Source organism: Aedes albopictus, chromosome 3, assembly GCF_035046485.1.
Source record: "Aedes albopictus strain Foshan chromosome 3, AalbF5, whole genome shotgun sequence".
NCBI classification, from domain to species: domain Eukaryota; kingdom Metazoa; phylum Arthropoda; class Insecta; order Diptera; family Culicidae; genus Aedes; species Aedes albopictus.
This window is the reverse complement of record NC_085138.1, coordinates 321,138,110-321,158,021: the sequence shown is the minus strand read 5'-3', so window position 1 is coordinate 321,158,021 and position 19,912 is coordinate 321,138,110. Positions and strand designations below refer to the sequence as shown.

At 43.3% G+C, this 19,912-nt stretch overlaps 1 protein-coding gene across 1 annotated transcript; it reads right to left on the bottom strand.

Annotated features, from left to right (window-relative positions):
* Window positions 1-14,159: 14,159 nt before the first annotated feature.
* LOC109401290 (putative ATP synthase subunit f, mitochondrial) lies at window positions 14,160-14,827 on the bottom strand. The gene has a single exon (XM_019673784.4). It carries the CDS (start codon window positions 14,721-14,723, stop codon window positions 14,400-14,402), a length of 324 nt encoding a protein of 107 aa, XP_019529329.1. The 5' UTR covers window positions 14,724-14,827; the 3' UTR covers window positions 14,160-14,399.
* Window positions 14,828-19,912: the final 5,085 nt, after the last annotated feature.

Sequence of the window (19,912 nt, the reverse complement as noted above, 5' to 3'; positions counted from 1 at the left end):
ACTTATTTTTCAACAATCAAAACATTCAAAACTTTAATTTGTTTTCATTTCAAACCCAATTCGTAATGAAAATAATGTTATCATTCTTATTAATAGGAACTATGCGCCTCACGATTGAAATGCCATCATTTGACTGTTATACTTATGACACACATGTGATACAAGAATCACTGTACAATTGCGCTTGAAATGAGTGCCATACTGAAAATTCTCTCAATTCAAGTCAGTCTTGTTAGAATTTTCTTGACAGTGCGTACCGTTGTACAGGAATCACACTCGTATCACATGTCTGTCCGGGGTATTATAAAGCAAAAGGCTTGCACTTAAAATTCATCTTGACTGACTTGGCGAAGTTTCGATAAGCCTGCACTTATTTTTGAAGTGCAAAAGCAATTGGTCACAATCTAAGTGCAAGGCGCTTATATTCAATATGTTAATTTATCTGAGTGTGTGTTTTGTAGGATTAGTGCTAAATATTGCGAATATTTTGTATAGTTTTTCTTTCGTTGCGCAATTTGCGCGCCGGTCAGTTACGCGCAGCTCCACTCCAGTTGCGCGCAGCCAATCAGGAGCAAGGAAGCAGACGACGTCGTTGCGCGCCAAAGCTACTCGCAGCACGTTTCTATTGTCTGCGACCAAAACAAACATCGACGCTCGCCCACCGGCTGATTGTTGTTGTTGATAACTTGCGTGGAAAGGTAAGTTAACTCATTATGGTCCCTTTCGAGATTGTTTTAATGAAATGGAAATAAAACAATATTTTATGGAATTGTTACTGATTCGATTGGATGTGCCATTATTTGTTGCATTCAGTCTTGTACTGATCGAACGCGGTTGATACCGGTTGGGTATGTTTTAAGTAATGCAAATATGGATACTGCCCATGATAAGAGAATCACCCTTGCGCACAACTGACTGACAGATCGGTAAAAGTGTGAAACTAAAATTTTTCTTGCTAAGCGCAATATGATGAACAATGCCCAGCGTAGACATTCATCTTTGCTCGGGTTGTTCCAAACTTCACGCACCACCAGTTTGCTTACAGTGGATCACGCACAAACCGCTGCCAAAAAACATATTTCTCGTGTTTCGGTTTGTTGACAGCATCGGCCGATTGAAACCCGAGAGGGGTGGTGTTTCCCACCCTCCCTCTCTAACCAATCCAAACAAACGATAGGTTGGGTGGCGGAGAACATAAAAAATAGAAAAACACAGGCACTACCACTACCATCCACGCACGAGACCGAGAGAAAAATGCACTGCTCTTCCACTCCACGGCGGCGACGGACGACCGACCGAGCCGAACTGACCAACCAAACACGATCCAATGCAATGTTTGCGGATACGATTTTCAAATCAAAACACGCACTTTTCGTCGGCAATGTTCACGTTCACACGTACTGACCGTACTGACTGACCGCTCGCACAGGGAATCGTTTGCTTCTGTTTTGGCGGTTCCAGCCGGTCACCAGATACGGCAAAACCGAAACATATTTCCGCCATCCATCGCGACCGAACCGACGGGCTGCCCATTCGGGTGAAAAACTTGATTTTTGTGCACGGATGTGATCTACCGCCTCTCCCGCCCTCAGTCACTGTCATGAAACTAAAAATTGAAATATTTCACTTTGAACAGTGAGCAAACTTCAAGACGAATTTGGTTGAATCTATATATATAAAAATGAATTTGAAGTCCCTTTGAGGCAACAAAAGTCACGAACGGTTGAACCGATCGAGATGACTCTTGCATGGTTAGATTCGTATTCATGGTGGCTGTGTTTATATGTAAAAAAAGTTAGGAAAATGAACCAAAAATGTAAAAGATAGACAAAATGCAGATTTTTTTATGACCAGGGAAGGAAATCAACATGATCGAAATGAAACCAATCTAGAGTGCGGTGACGTTATGAGCTTTACAGTTGTCAAACCACCACAGCTTGGCAAGACAACGTTTGCCGGGACAGCTAGTATTAAATAAAATAAATTTTATGCAATTCAGTATCATAATTTTTATTTTACTTAACTAGTTTCGGTATCATAATGGTCCATTTTTCCGAACTGGTTCATTATGCAACTGAAATGAGTTATATAATTAAAAAAAATAGTTGCATAATGTTCATTATGCAACTCATTTGAGTTGCATTATGAAATCTTACACAAAAACATTTTGGTTCTCATACAAAAAATCTTACATGGGGGGAGGGGGTGTCGAAAAAATCGTAAAAATTCCCTTACGTAATAAATGAACAGCCCCAAAAGCGAGGATTGAGGTTGGTGGTCACATCCTCAATATTTCCCCTTCGAAAGATTGATCCAATCACCACCATCATCCAGTTTGACCAAACCGTCAGATCAACCAAGTTCGTCAAACTTTTCCCCTTCATTGTTTGATTCGATATATCCAGCAGTGCAAAACAGCAAATACTCTATTTCTTACCTTCTCTAGTTCAAGGTTTTTATATATTTTAAGGTTGTCTTAGATGTCAAAATTGGCTGAGCGGCCATTATTTTGTCACCGTGAGAAATTCTGAAAACAAATCCCCGCCTCCTCAAGTTCCTTTGAAATTTCGCTTCCTCTGCTTTTCTCTATAAACTAAACGTCATGCTCAACCTTACAATAGGGAATCGCGCTACTTGGGCGGTGGCTTCTATATTCGTCTGTTTTCCACTATAACTCAGTCAAATTTGAACTAATTAACACAACTTTTGGAATGTGGTGAGATAGGTATAGTATCTACCCGTGTACAACATTTCAAGTCAATTGGTTCAAAAATGACTGAGTTATAGTGGAAAACAGACGAATATAGAAGCCACCGCCCAAGTGTCGCGATACCCTATATAAAAACCTTGCTCTAGTTCTTGATGGGATTGCTGGCAAGTACATATTTATTGAACAAGCAATGTCCATAGCTAGGGTAGGGCGGGGCAAGATGAGCACCCTAAGGATCACGTTGAGTTTATTGTAAGTTAACACAATTTTTCAAAGTACCTCTCAGTAGTTCTTTACTATATCATGTTTTCTATCACCCATAAACATGGGAGGGTTCAAAATTCACAATAAGTATGATTTATTTGACTAAACAAAAAAGATGTTTTATGATCAGTTCGAACATGCTACGGGGCAAGACGAGCACCACTACGGGGCAGGAAGAGCACTTCATTAAAATCACAATATTTTAACAATAAATTGACCATACAGTGATTGATATAGTGAACCTTGGCTATATGGTATCACGTTCTAAAATGATCTTTTTTTCGGTTATTGAAAAAAAATGCGATTTTATAATACTTTATACAAAATGACCCGAAAAACAATAAACGATTATTATGTTGCTTATTTTCAGGAATTCACGCAATCAAATAGTTGCAGAGGTTACGGAAACCTATGTCCGCCACTATTGAGTGAATTACAATAATTTCAAAATATTTTCTATATTCCCCTGATGGGGAATAATGAGTGCTCATCTTGCCCCATTATAGGTTAATAACTAAAATTGAATAAATTTTAATGTTTGTTCTTAGAAAATATTTTCTAATGTAAATTAAAATGCTTTGCAGTAAGCTAGTAATGTTGGCTGATAACCAAAATTATGGTAAAAATTTGATTCTGACATAAAAACCTTATTTTATTCTGATGATTTCTTATAAGAAAATGCTAAAAATCCATGCTATTGACTAATTTGACGATATTTTTAAATTCGTCCATTATGAAGCACCTTTTATCAGGTTTAAAAACAGGATGAACATTATTCTAACGGATTATGAAGTTGTTTGGGCAAAATTCATCATAAAAGTAGTAAAACGGAGGGGTGCTCATCTTGCCCCGGGTGGCCATCTTGCCCCGTCCTACCCTATTATTCCATAGTTGCATAGTGTAGGAATAATATGTTATAAGAAAAAATAAATAAACGGTTTTAGTAAGTATCTGTAAATTTATGTTATCATGTTATATTAATGTCTTTATTTATTCTAGTGTAGGATTATGGATGCAGCGCGCCAGATAACCGAACACTGCGCTGCATGCACTCGACACATAGCAGACCATCTATGGGTAAGGGAACGTTAAAAAATTACGTCCAACATTTTGTGGAGGGGGGGGGGTCTGGAAAAGTGTGACAGTACGTGTATTAGGTATAGGAAAACAGCGTGACAGAGGGGGGAGGGGGGGCCTAGAAATCCCAAAAAATGATGGACGTAATATTTGAATCACAGACAAACAGACGTAACACTACGAACATTTTTCGATTCAAATCATAGTACCGAAAACCTGTTCGCCCAATACTAAAAGGACTGAGTTTGTCCGACCATGAACTATTTAGGTGGCGGTAGTGGGCAAACGTCAAACTCGAACAAAAACGATGTGAGCGCCACGGGTGGGCAGTTGGCCAACTATCAAATCTTTAAATAGACCGTTAATTCGGTGTACGATGGGAAATGTCAGAGTGTTACGTCTGTTTGTCTGTGTTTGAATCTTCCCTGAAGGCTGTGTTGCGGACCCCTCGACTCCGGTGCCATGTGAGCCCAACATGGTGACAGATGTCAATTTAGTAGCTAGGGTGACAGGTGACATTTCGAATCAGACTGTCACGTAGAATGATTCGAGAAATTGAATTGTAGCAAGCAGCAGATTTTTGTAGAAGTAAAATTTATTATTTGTTTTTTCTTTGCACATATATTACATTGAAATTCTATAATTGTAGGATTCTTAAAACTAAAACATTCAGTTAGCTTTCTGTGGGTGAATCGAATTGATTCGGACACTACGTTGTAAGTAGACACTATATTTGGAATTGGTCATGAACTTATAAGTAAATATGTTGCAGCTTTAGCACTACTCAACAAAAAAAGGCGAGTCGCTAAAAGAAATCCGAAATCACCAACAGAAACTAAAGAACGTATAAATCGTTGTTACACCATGAATCGGACTTCTGTCGTACGACAAACACGATCCCGGACACGGGCGGTAGAGGAAGATGGATCTAACCTCCAAACGGAAGATGACCAACGCGAGAATGTATCCGTTAAGTCATCGGAGGCCAACTTCCAAGCCTCGGTGATCGATGATAAGCGGGCAGATGAACGAGATTGTGGTGCCTGCGACCGACCTAATAAGGCTGAGTGGTATATGGTGCAGTGTGGTGGTTGTGGAAAGTGGTACCACTTTTCCTGCGCCGGGGTGACATCTAAAACAGTTCATTCTAAATCCTTCGCTTGTACACTTTGTGCCCCTCGAATGACCCTCCCACCGACAACCTCGCTATCTGGTCGAACAAGCACGTCTAGTATGCATAGAGCACGACTGGCCCGTGAGATGCAGCGCTTAGAGGAGGAACGCGCATTGCAGGAAAAGATCCAGCAAGCAACCTTGGATAAATTAGAGCGCGAGCGGGAATACATCGCACGGAAGTACGAGCTGTTGGAGCAACAGGACGAAGCGTCGAGCGCGCATAGCGTTCGGTCGAACCAGACAAGCAGAGTTAGAGAGTGGATCCAGGAGCAGAACAGTGCAGTTGGGATCGTCAACACAACTGCTGGGACGCCCGATGTAGAGAAAGCGAACAACCACAAGAACGCTGAGGCTTCAGATACCCGTCATAATGTGCAGATAACATCTACTCCGATGAAGACAGGGTTCTGTGCAATTAACGTGGATCGTGACGGCAACGGTGAGAGCCACCCAGCGTCTAGCATCGGGGGTGTAGCCAACAGTGACATGGAAAACACATTTGGTAGTATTACCATCGATGGTATGGAACGCTCCGTGTTAACCGGGGGCACAGATCATATCGTGCCGCTGGTAGATGTGCAACCGCTTGCAGATCTACTCGAATACTCTCCAGCAAAGATTGCCGAATGCGGTGCTCGCCCAAAGAACCCGATGCCCTTGTACGAGAAGTGGCGTAGAGAGACCGAGGACCTTCGGAAAAAACACATCTGGAAGCAACGTCAACATGAGGTGGAAATCGAGAATAGACGCAAGCGTGAACTGGAGCTCGTCAGCAAACTCAATCAGCTGAAAGGAAGTAAAGAGGAGCAGTTCGAGTTGCAGCGTCGGCGCGAAGCCGATCTCATACGCCAACTGCAGCTCCGAGAAAAGGAAGAGGCAGAGACCAAGAAACGGCAACAGCAGGAACTGGAACAAAAGGACGTGGAGTTGCAACGTTTGCGCGGAATAGAACGGGCGTTCCTCGAGATGCAGATGTCATCACAACAGAAGCAGATTAGCACGAAACATCGAAATGCAAACTTCGAAGCTATAGCGGAACCAGTACGAAAGGCAGCCCAACTACCGGAAGCGCAATCGTGGATGCAAGGTTGTAAGCAAGTAGGTGAAGGTAAAAGCAACCCGGACCAATTGGTAAGTGCGCCCCATTCTTCTGCCATTTCCTTGGAATCAATTAGTACCACCCCCTCACGAGCCCCTCATCTACCAAACGAATTGGATGAGCTTTCGGTGATCACTCCAATGGGTGGTCGATCTCAATACTACCTTCCCCTGAATCAATCAGTGCCAATGTTTACCCCTTGTGAAACCCCCCAACATGAACTGCCACTTAATATCCCCGGGTCTTCCCCCCATGTTGCGCCTCATCAGGAATCTCGACCGCCTTTCGTTCAGGTAAGCCCCTCTGTAGCGAACTATAGTCCACTGCAGTTCCAACACGGTCCGACAACGCAGCAAGTAGCGGCTAGACAAGTGATTTCCAAGGAACTTCCGCCGTTTACTGGAGATCCTATCGAGTGGCCGATGTTTATTAGTAGCTACCTCCATTCAACGAGTGCGTGTGGCTATACGGATTCTGAAAACCTACTGAGGCTTCAGCGGTGTTTGAAAGGTACGGCCAAAGATGCAGTTAGCAGTCTTCTTTTGCATCCATCTTCGGTTCCACAGATCATTACCACATTGCAAACGTTGTATGGTCGGCCTGAACAAATCGTAAATAACATGGTTTCAAAGGTTCGCAATACTCCTGCCCCAAAAGCGGATCGGTTAGATACGTGGGTCTCATTCGGATTGATGGTGCAGAATCTGTGCGGCCATCTCAAGGCGGTTGGACTGGAAAACCATTTGTCCAATCCTATTCTGCTACAGGAACTCGTGGAGAAACTGCCACCCACTGTAAAGTTTAATTGGGCACTGTATCAACAGAGTCTACCTATTGTGAATCTCAGTAGTTTCGGAAATTACATGGAGAAGGTTGCCACCGCCACACGCAGCGTAGCCACGCCGTTGGTGAGCCAACCAAAGATGAACAAGGATGATCGAACCAGGGGGAAGGATAGAGCGTTCGTTAATGCCCATGCGACGACGAAGGAGGAGGAGATCGACGACGTTGATATATTAACCCATGAACATCAGCAGCTACACGTCGCAGCGAAGAAACCTGAAACAATATCGACATGTGCATCTTGTGGTGTAGGAAGTCATCAGGTTACAAATTGTTCGACGTTTAAAAAACTCTGCGTTGATAATCGCTGGAAAGAAGTGAAGGAGAAGCAGCTGTGCTGTCGGTGCTTGACGGCACACAGTCGCTGGCCGTGTCGCGGCGAAGTCTGTGGAATAAATGGTTGCCAGAGACGCCATCATCGGTTGCTCCATTCCGATGTGCCTAAGGAGGAGAAGAAGCCAATCGAGGAAACGAAGAATGCCACTGTTACAGTCCATCGTAAGCTGACGTCATCGACGTTGTTCCGCGTACTACCCGTGACACTCTATGGAAGCAAAGGAAAAGTTGACACATTTGCCTTTCTAGATGACGGATCCTCGGTAACCATGGTGGATCAACCGACTGCAGAGGCGCTTGGACTTAAAGGAAATGCAGAAACCCTGTGCATCAATTGGACTGGAGGAATACAGAAGAAACTATGTGCAGAGCAGGTGGCGGTAGATGTTTCAGCGGTTGGCAGCGACAAGCGGTTTAAGGCATCTGAAGTGTACGTGGTCGAGAACCTAGGCTTACCAGAGCAAACAGTCGAGTTTCAGGAAATGGAAAAGCGTTTCGCCTACCTCAAGGGATTACCAGTAAGAAGTTTTACAGCTGCTGTACCTGGGTTAATGATAGGACTCAACAACATTCATCTTCTGGCCACACTTAAGCTGCGTGAAGGACGAATAGGCGAACCAATAGCAACGAAAACGCGCATTGGCTGGACCGTATACGGAAGTATACGTGGGGGAGCCGATCAGCTTCCGCATCGTCAAATGCACATCGATGGGAGAACTTCTGATGAAGATTTGCACTCATGCGTCCAGGATTTCTTCGCACTGGAAAGCCTGGGGATTTCTGTAACACAAGAAACAGATACGGTGGAAAACCAACGAGCCCGCAAGATCTTAGAGGAAACAACAAGGCGCATGGAGAACGGAAGGTTTCAAACGGGTTTGCTTTGGAAGAACGACTATGTCCAATTTCCGGACAGTGAACCGATGGCTAGAAAACGATTCACGTGTCTCGAGAGACGACTTAGTAGAGACCCGGAACTGTACAACACAGTTCGTCAACAAATAGCGGAGATGCAGGCGAAGGGCTATACCCATAAAGCAACCGCTCAAGAATTGGCAGAATTCGAGCGTCAACGTTCCTGGTATCTGCCACTGGGAGTGGTATTAAATCCTAAGAAGCCAGGAAAAGTGAGACTGATCTGGGACGCGGCCGCCAAGGTTCAAGGCGTATCACTGAACACGGAGTTATTGAGCGGCCCAGATCTACTCGCGCCATTGTTGGGAGTAATGTTCGGATTCCGCGAGAGACAGGTGGCTATATGTGCAGACATCATGGAAATGTTCCACCAAATAGCGATTCAAAAGGAAGATCGCACCGCACAGCTATACAAGTGGAGGGACTCGCCGCATTTGCCGATGGAAACCATGGTGATGGACGTTGCAATCTTCGGCGCAACTTGCTCCCCGGCCCTTTCGCAATTCGTTAAAAACAAGAACGCCGACGAACACATGGACACGCACCCTAGGGCAGCCGAAGCTATAAAAAAGAAACATTATGTCGACGATTATCTCGATAGTCTCGATACAACACGAGAAGCAGTGGAGTTAGCTTTAGAAGTGGCAAAAGTGCACACTGCTGGGGGCTTTTTCATTCGAAACTGGATTTCGAACGATTGCACAGTACTGGAGCGAATCGGAGAAACGAATCCCAAAACAGTGAAAAGCTTCATTGGAGAGGGTCAATCAGAACGTCTGCTGGGAATCGCCTGGCTACCAGAAGCTGATATTTTCACCTTTACGCTTAACTTTCGCCACGATATAAGAACTCTGATCGAAAACGTACTGGTGCCGACCAAACGAGAAATGCTACGAGTAGTGATGAGCGTTTACGACCCCCTAGGACTTGTAGCGGCATTCGTCATCCATGGAAAAATTCTTATACAAGATGTCTGGAGAGCTGGCATCGACTGGGATCAAAAGGTTCCTCAAGACGTGTTCAATCGCTGGAAGCTATGGTTGGAGATTCTGATGAAGATGGGTGACGTTAGCATTCCCCGCTGTTACTTCCCAGGATACGACCCAATCAGCTACCGCTCCCTACAATTGCATATATTTGTAGATGCGAGTGAACAGGCATTTGCAGCTTGTGCATACTTCCGTATCGTCGATGGAGGAAGGATTCGATGCTGTTTGGTCGCGTCAAAAACAAAGGTAGCGCCGCTCAAACCATTATCGATTCCGCGTCTAGAACTGATGGCAGCGGTAATAGGAGCTCGGTTGAAGAAAACGATAATCGAGAATCATTCCCTGGAAATTCAACAGACGTTTCTCCATAGTGATGCCGGAACCGTCCTTTCCTGGATCCGGACAGATCCACGCCGTTACCGCCAATTTGTGGCGTTCCGCATTAGTGAAATTCTGAGCTTATCAACGACAGAAGAATGGCGTTGGGTCCCAACGAAACTAAACGTTGCCGATGAGGCTACCAAGTGGGGGAGAGGTCCTTCTTTCGACCCGGATAGCAGAATCATGGCAGGGCCATTGTTTCTGTACGACGATGAACGAGAATGGCCTAAAGACTGCCGATGCGAAGTTAAGGAAACTAACGAGGAAATCCGGCCAGCGTACATGTTTAACCACTTTCTCCAAAAGCCATTGGTGAATTACGAAAATTTTTCGAAATGGGAGCGACTACTGCGGTGTGTTGGGCAAGTTCACCGTTTTGTGGACAACTTGAAGCGGCGTTGCAGAAAGGAGACTGGAATAGCGGGAGAACTCACGACACTTGAACTACAGCGGGCAGAGCGCACGCTCTGGAAGTTGTTGCAGTCAGATGCATATCCGGACGAAGTAGCCACGCTGAAGTACAACATTCAAACCGACAACAGGAACCCGAAGCGGCTGGAGAAGAGAAGTCCACTTGCGAAACTGTCGCCGAGGATGGATGAAGATGGAGTTCTTCGTATAGATGGTCGAACCGCTCACAGTGACTACTTATCCCACGATGCAAAGTACCCGATTATTCTAGCGAAGCAACATGCTGTAACAACACTGCTTTTAGACTGGTATCATCGTAGATTTCGCCATGCCAATAACGAAACTGTAGTCAACGAGGTTCGGCAGAGGTTCTACATACCGAGTGTGAGGAATCAAGTTCGAGCAGCGAGGAAACGATGTATGTGGTGCCAGGTGTATAAAGCCGTTCCTGCACCACCGAAAATGGGACCGTTACCACAAGCGAGGTTGACACCGTTCAAGAGACCATTTACCTATTCTGGCATCGATTATTTCGGACCATATTGGGTGAAAGTTGGAAGATCAGCGGCAAAGAGATGGGTCGCTCTGTTTACATGCTTGGTAACACGGGCAATTCACCTGGAGATCACGTGTAGTCTGTCTACTGACTCGTGCAAGAAGGCAATTCGAAGGTTCATCGCGCGCAGAGGGGCACCAGTCGAATTCTACTCGGACCGTGGGACCAACTTTATCGGTGCCAGTCGTGAGCTAATGGAAGAGATTAAACGTATTAACGTCGAACTCAGCAGCACCTTCACGGATCAGCAGACACAGTGGAAATTCAACCCGCCGGCTGCTCCGCACATGGGGGGATGCTGGGAAAGAATGGTTCGGTCGGTCAAAGTAGCTCTGGGTGTGCTACCCGTCGAACGAAAACTCGACGAGGAGTCCTTGGCAACGTTTCTAGCTGAAGCTGAGCATATGATAAACTCGCGCCCTCTAACTTTCGTACCAATTGAGAGCGACGATTGCGAGTCCCTGACGCCGAACCATTTCCTGATGCTCAGCTCTAGTGGGGTAAAACAACCAGAAAAGACCCCCGTGGATGTAGGTATGGCCCTGAAGGGAAGTTGGAACAAAATACAACACACCTTGGATAACTTCTGGCGACGCTGGCTGAAGGAGTACCAGCCAACCATAACGCGGCGAACTAAATGGTTCTACGATGTTCGTCATGTACGAGAGGGTGATTTGGTAGTGATTGCTGATGAGGGGGTGAGGAACCGGTGGATCCGGGGTAAAATAGTGAAGACCTATCCGGGAAAAGACGGTGTACCGAGACGGGCGGACGTGAGAATTCCAGATGGGTCGGTGATGCGAGATCGACCAGTGACCAAATTGGCCCTACTGGAAATTGGAACAGGAAGTGACGCCGAACCGGAAGTTCTAGCGACACGTGGGGGAGAATGTTGCGGACCCCTCGACTCCGGTGCCATGTGAGCCCAACATGGTGACAGATGTCAATTTAGTAGCTAGGGTGACAGGTGACATTTCGAATCAGACTGTCACGTAGAATGATTCGAGAAATTGAATTGTAGCAAGCAGCAGATTTTTGTAGAAGTAAAATTTATTATTTGTTTTTTCTTTGCACATATATTACATTGAAATTCTATAATTGTAGGATTCTTAAAACTAAAACATTCAGTTAGCTTTCTGTGGGTGAATCGAATTGATTCGGACACTACGTTGTAAGTAGACACTATATTTGGAATTGGACATGAACTTATAAGTAAATATGTTGCAGCTTTAGCACTACTCAACAAAAAAAGGCGAGTCGCTAAAAGAAATCCGAAATCACCAACAGGCTGCTAATTTAATATCCGTCAAACTCCGACATCCCTAAACATTTGTATTCATATTTTTTTTTTTCAAAAAAAAAAAAAATGAATGCGTTTCTTCATACTTTATGTTGTTTAAGATTTTTTACAAAACGGTGCAAACTTTAGTAAAGGTTCAGTAAAGGTACATATAGAGCAATAAATGCTTGCATTATTGTTTGCCATGAAGCTTTAAATATGATAATGCAATGGAGGATTAAACAACATCCCTGTAGAACTATATTGAACTGTCAACAACCTTCAATGCTTCAATGCATTCATAATGTAGGCTGAATGCTTCAGTACTTAAAAAATGTAGAATAAAAGCTATCTTCTATTAGCTATACTAAAATACGGTTGAATTAGAGTAATGATATAATGCCTGTGGATATTAGCGTGGGTCATAGAGGTCGTTTTTTCAGAATCAAGTTTTTTTTGACTCCATTTCGGGTCCTGAACGACTGTACAAAATTTGAGCGCGATCAGTCATGCCTACAATTTGCGCATCGCGATTGAAATTTGTATGGGATTTTATATGGGAAAACTCACTTTTTTGCATGTTCCTTATAAAAGAATAACATTATTCTGAAAGTATTTAACCGATTATGTAAAAGTATAGCCTCAGATGTTCTGAAAATCTTTGCCGAAGACCGCAAAGCGATCCGAGTCTTGTAACAAAAGTTATAACCTACTGATCGCCTGAGTGTGCTTATCTTTTAACATGTAAAGGAATAACATCTATATAAATCTATAACATCTATAATAAATAAAAATTGAATGGTATTTGCATGTCACGAATGGGCTCGGGAACGGGCCAACGGATCGACACCGTTCTTCCATTGTCGCATCCATTGGCGGAGCCAGCATTTTCCTTTTTTCTTATTTACTCACTCTGCTAAACATACACGAGGAAGAGAAAGATAGAAGAGGGGGCAGCTTGCCTCCTCTTTCATCCTGCTCTTTCTCGCGTATGTTTAGGAGAGTGAGTAAGAAAAAATAAAAAGCTGGCTCCGCTAATGGTCGCATCCGTGCAGGGCTCCGACGTGTTCGTACGAAAAAATAAATGGGAAAATCTAACGGGAAAGTAACAAAATCGGGAAAATTTGGAATTCCATTTTTCGGTCAATTGCCTCCAGAGCTGCATGTCAAAAAACATAGTAGGCAGGCAGTACGACGTTTGCCGGGACAGCTAGTCAATAATAAAATCTCAATTTTTGGCCTGACTTTCGAAGAGTGTATCTTTTTCCACAAGCATCGGATCGCTCTGCGGTCTTCGACAAAGTTTTTCGACACATCCTGGGCTATACTTTAACATTGGCGGTTATATGGTATAGAACAATTTTGAGCAACTTTCAAGAAAAATACGAAAAAAGTATGATTTTCCATGTAAAATCCCATACAAACTTCAATTGCGATGCGCAAAATGTAGGCGAAACCAATCATACTTAAATTTTGCACAATTATTTGGGACCTTAAAGGGCATCTTAAAAACATTGATCTGTTTGAATCTGATCAATATTAAATTTTCCCATACAACGTTGACCCACCCTAGTGGATATACTTGGGCATACCTTGCGGAGTTGTGTTTTCAACAGCTCCATAAAATTTTGCTGAATGATGTTTGTTTCCTGATTGATGTATCCATTTCCAAGCTACGACATCAAACATCATTATGTATGATACCAGATTGAATGGATATTGTCCAAGGACTACCCAAGTAATCACAGTCGTAAATGTACGGCTCGTGCTGCAAAATCATCATTTTGCAACTCGTTGCATAAAAAACTATTAAATAATATTAAATTTTTACCAATAAATACGTATTTTTGTGTGCTCCATTGCTACTTGGATACTTAGCAAATTGAATTTGCAAATTTTGCATTCTGAACCACTGTGGGTGGTTCCAAACCAGCAAGAGCTAATGAGAAAATACGTTTAAATGCATACAATTAGAAATACCATTTTTATCATAATTAGAAAGTTATTGTACCAATTCAATAAATAAAAATTCTAATTAAATTCTCCTTAAATAAATATAGCATATACATTTTCAACTCATCAGTGAATGTCCATCATATTTGACAGAAAAACGAAATTTTCAATACATTTTCACATTTTTATTTTTCACGAATTACATAATTCTTTCGCCGAACAAAATTACCAGATTTCCGCTGTAGACCAGCATCCACCTGCTAACTTATGCCTAATCACTATCCTTTTCACAAGCAGAACCACCCTCCGGATCCAGTCAATCGTACTCTTCGCGGATCGCTACGCGCTTACATAATGCACAGAGTGGATCGGTTCTGCTTGCTTCCTCCAGGCGGAACGCGCCGTGCCTTTTAGTGGTACTTGTAGTTCCTGTGGTGCTTCAGCTTACCGTAGTTGATGGTGTAGAAGAAGACCATTCCACCGACGATCACCTGGAAGAACGGGGCAATTCCCATCCGCTTGGGCTGCCAGTACTTGTGTTGCCATCTCCAGAAGGCACGGCTCACGGCACCAGCGGCAGCCTTGGGGTTCTTGTCCCGGCGGCCGAACCAAGCACCCAATTCGTTCAACTTCACCTGTCCAAGGGGGGTATCCGCTTTGCCGTAGAAGCGGGCGGGGTCGTACGGTCCGTGGACCTTCGGGTTGTACTCGGCCGGATAATCACCGAAAGCCATCGCGCAGCAGTTTCACTACTTTTGTTCGAGGATTCCGCAAATGGAGGGTGCGTTGCGTGTTGTCTCTGGCACTTTTCGTGGTTAGACTGCGAAATGACAGCAGCTCCGACGGGCGATCTGCTGATGATGATGATGACTGAGTCCGATGACAGTTCAATGATGACATATTGCAGTGAGAAAAACGTGCAAAACGGTAAAATTTGACGCGTCAAGCAACGTGAGTGTGAGAAATGTACACGCCGTGTACACACGGAGAAATCAAACTACCTAATTTTTGGGTCGATTTTACTCAAAGCTGAGTAAATATATCGAATAAACTAGTTACCCAAAATTAGGTTGTTTTCCCTCTTTCCCTCACCGATGTTGTCAAAAACAAACAGAGATGCATCTACCTAACGGGGGTCCTTGAGCCCAATAAGCCAATTTTGGGTAAATGCAGGTTTACTCAATTTTGGGTTGAATGAGGGGGGGTCTTGGGTTGAATTTACCTACTCTTAAGTAAATGTTTTTGCTGGAGGTGAAGGCAATTTACCTAGTGTGAGTTTAATCGATTTACTCAAATTTGGCTTATTGGGCCGAACTATGGGGTTGCGTCAAAAGAACTCAATTTTGGGTAGTTTGGCGGTTCCGTGTATACACTCCTAAAAGTTGTCTCGAGTCAAGGAGAATACATTTTACTAAGGTGGCGCAGATAAACATTGCAAACCACTGGTTGTCTCTTCCATTCTTCTGGTGTTCTTATGGAACTGAAATGGTGACGTCACTATTTTAGTTGCATAAGAACACCAGAAGAGTGGAAGAGACAACCAGTGGTTTGCAATGTTTATCTGCGCCACCTTAGTAAAATGCATTCTCCTTGGTCTCGAGTAGGGTAACCAATGTAATGTCGAATTCTCCCATGACTCAATAATGATCACTCCTGAACTTGTGTTCAGCAGTGGTGAATGGATCACTAAAATAACTAAAACGGCCGCTATGAAATGAACAGATAGCGCCACCGTAGCCTTGTGTGTTTGACGTAACTCGACTGCTGTCACTGTGTTACCGTCCATATACGGTGGCGCTTTTGTTTTGATGCGGTGAGTAGCGGAAAAGTCGGCTTCAATGATCCATTAGCACAGCACGTGGTAATCAACTGAACAACGCCTTATACTCAACAGCTGTTCAGCCCAAAACACGTGTTTTCCATTCTGATTCCGCTGTCAGTATTTTTATCGCACGGTGAGAAAACTTGTATCGAATGCGGCCAAAAAGTGTTGGCCCTTATTGAAGATAATGTTTCCAGACGTACTAATTGCGATATGAATATGCTTTTATTTTTATTAATAAATAACGATCTTTAAACATGTATGACAATATGTGGTGCGGTATGGTCTTGGACATGGTGCATTCACAGCATCTGTTCGGGTAATCCACTCATGCTCAGTCGAAGATCCGTTAAGCAATTTTTTTATTTATGCTTTTGTCATGGAATCTTGATGTTGTGTTCAATAAATAGTGCATAAGGATGTTTAGGGATACTTGAAATGTGTCGACTTCTGAATGCTGTTTGGTTGTCTAGGTGACTGTGGGAACAATATTCAGTAAACAGACAGCACTGAAATGTCAAATGCATCGATCCAAGCGTTTCGTACAATCGAACTGCTGCGGAAGATAAAACATATAATAATCAAGGTACAAGATATCTTGTTAAAGACAAATAAAAATAAATAAATGCCTCATTTTTACGTTCATTACGTTTCTTGGCACTCAATGTTAAACTACATGTATAATTCTATTCTGTTTTATTTTATGTGATTCGTTTAAAATAATGGTTTTTTTAATAACTTGGTTGTCTAAACAGTTTTAGCCATGATTTATCCCATAATCCGAACAAAGTTCCGAGTCAAACTATGACGGGCTGAAGGCGTTTATTTGACAAGTGAAAGGCACATTGTTCAGGAGCATATGCTTATCGATACATCAGTTTAATAAGATGCAGACAAATGTTTTGTTAAACTCTTTTGTTAAGGAATCAATGCTTGTCGAATAAATTTCTTGTTAAACTTTTGAAAAGTGCTTTAATTTATCATTGTTGATATCGATGAGGAAAGTCAAACATTGACTACATTCTCAATTGAAAAATCATTTAAACAGTAATGTGTAGAGCATAATTTTAGTTCAGCTATCATTGCCATTATTAAGCAACAATTCAAGTATTGACTGGGAACACGTTCTCGACCCGGGCGATGTTGAGACAGCCGCACTCACCTTTTCAAATATCCTGGCATACGTCGTAGACAGGCACGTCCCTAAAAGGATACAAAGCAAAGCTTCTCGGTATCCCTGGCAGACTAGCGAACTACGAAAGATGAAGACGATTAAGAGAGCAGCCCTGAGACAGCTCACCAAACACCGTACGCTTGCTCTGAGAAACCACTACGTGAGGCTCAACCATGAATACCAGCGAACCAGTCGCCAATGCTTCTCAAGGTACCAGCGTGATATTCAGCTCAAATTCAAATCTCATCCGAAATCTTTCTGGAAGTATGTCAACCAACAACGTAAGGAATCCGGACTTCCCGCAACAATGCAGTTGAATGGAGTATCAGCTTCCACTCCTCGGGACATTTGTCAGTTGTTTGCCGAGAAATTTGCCAGCGTGTTCAATGAAGAGAGCTTAAACGCCGACGAAGTTTCTATCGCCGCTAGAAATGTTCCTCCAAATGGCCAAATGTTCAGTTCCATTCATGTCAACGATGGTATGATCTCCAGGGCCGCATCGCAACTCAAATCATCCAATAATCCTGGACCGGACGGCATTCCATCGGCATTCCTAAAAAAACACATCTCCTGCTTACTAGATCCACTTCAACGCCTCTACCGCATGTCACTCTCCAGCGGCGTATTCCCTTCCTGCTGGAAACTCGCTCATATGTATCCTGTACACAAAAAAGGAAGCAAACGTGACGTGGATAACTATCGTGGAATTACCTCATTGACTGCCATCTCCAAGCTGTTCGAGCTCATCATCATGGAGCCTTTGCTCTCACATTGCAAGCATGTTTTGAGCCCTGACCAACACGGGTTCACTGCTGGTCGCTCCACTTCCACGAATCTGCTTTGCCTCACTTCACACATCACTCAGAGTATGATCGAACGTGCTCAGACCGATGTTATCTACACTGACTTGTCAGCAGCCTTCGACAAGCTGAACCACGCCATTGCGATCGCAAAACTCGATAGGTACGGCATTGGCGGGAGTCTCCTAGCTTGGTTCCGCTCATATCTAACCGACCGTCAGCTGATTGTGACCATAGGTGACTGCAAATCGAACTGCTTTAACGCTACCTCCGGCATACCACAAGGAAGTCATCTTGGTCCATTAATCTTCCTGCTCTATTTCAACGACGTCAATTTCGTGATTGAAGGCCCTCGGTTGTCGTATGCCGATGACATGAAGATCTTTCTTCGGATTCACTCAACTGATGATTGCGTCTTCTTGCAACAGCAGGTCACGCGTTTTGCTAACTGGTGCTCATTGAACCGAATGATTGTAAATCCAACGAAGTGCTCTATTATTACGTTCTCACGAAAGAAGCAGCCGATTATCTTCGTATACAGCATGCTAGGCACAGCTCTCGAACGTGTGCACCATGTCAAGGACTTGGGAGTCATTTTGGATTCGACGTTGACATTTAGGCAACATATCTCGTACATTGTAGAAAAATCGTCCAAGACCCTAGGGTTCATCTTCAGAATAGCCAAAAACTTTTCTGATGTCTATTGCCTGAAATCGTTGTACTGCTCCCTCGTGCGCTCTACGTTAGAGTACTGCTCTACAGTTTGGAGTCCCGGGTACAACAATGGCGTCGAGAGGATTGAATCTGTCCAGCGACGCTTTCTCCGGTTTGCATTACGACGGCTGCCTTGGAGAGACCCGTTCCGATTACCCAGTTACGAGAGCAGATGCCAACTGATCGATCTAGATCTACTGCGTACAAGGAGGGATGCCGCCAGAGCATTGACGATCGCTGATACGTTACAGGGACGAATAGATTGCGGAGCGTTGCTGGAACAAATCGACGTAAATGTCCAGCCGCGATCACTCCGCAATAGCATCATGCTGAGACTACCACTTCGACGAACTAACTATGGACTACATGGAGCTTTTGGGGGCTTGATGCGCGTTTTCAATAGGGTGGCGTCATTCTTCGACTTCCACTTGACACGCAACGCACTACGTCGTAGTTTTTTGTCTTTTTTTAGCAACAGAAATAACTGACGAATTCATTGTTATGTACCTTAGTTTAAGTTTCAATACCTTGACTGCGCTATTATGTTCCAACTTGTTTGTGTTTGACCTTTGAATTTGTTTTCTAATATTATTGTTATCATAATTATTATTATTATTATTTTTAAACCATCATTGGGGTTCTAGTAAGCCTGTTGATGTAGATCAAATAAATTCAGCAAGCTTGCTTGTTTGTGACTTGCAATTGTTAGTTGGGTGAGCTTTTACCTTGAGGCAAGACACTGTGCTTGCTGGAGGGTACATTTTCCGTCACAGAGTTGCTCAGAATTCTTCCGGATTACTCCCGTTTTCATATGGGTGTTGCCTGACTTATCGCAATATCGCAAAATCAAAACAATATTGCCCGATATCTCGCTTTGCTTGCAGTTTTAGGGATGTTTTCAACAAAATTCGTCGATCACAGGTACAAAGAGTTATTCACAATTTCTCAGAGTTACTCTCGTTTGCAGTGTCTTTCCCCTAGGCTTTTACCTACTTTTATATGTATCCACTCGATTCGAATCAGTGCATAATTTTAATTAGGGTGCTATTACACTCTTTGCTCAGGCGCCAAATATTTGACCACTTTTGACAGATAAATTTTGGCAGGTTGTTTGGCTCTGTTTGTCCCTATTCGTTTTTCAAGAGTGACAAATATTTTTGTTTGCCAGGTACACTTTGGTCAAAATTTAACTGTCAAAAGTGGTCAAATATTTGGCATTGGTCAAAGAGTGTCATACTAGCTTTAGTTCAATTCTGCACAATAAAAACAATTGATTCAAATGTATTTCGCTTATGCAACTTCACGTGTGCTTCAAGTTGCACCTTCGATTAACGCAGTAACCATAACATTGTCTGTGATAATACATATAGATGGGTATTGTAGATACTTTGGAGAACTTGAGAAACTTAGCAG

Excerpts from the sequence above, each read along its gene's own strand:
- LOC109401290 (XM_019673784.4), bottom strand. The coding sequence starts at position 14,723 with ATGGCTTTCGGTGATTATCCGGCCGAGTACAACCCGAAGGTCCACGGA.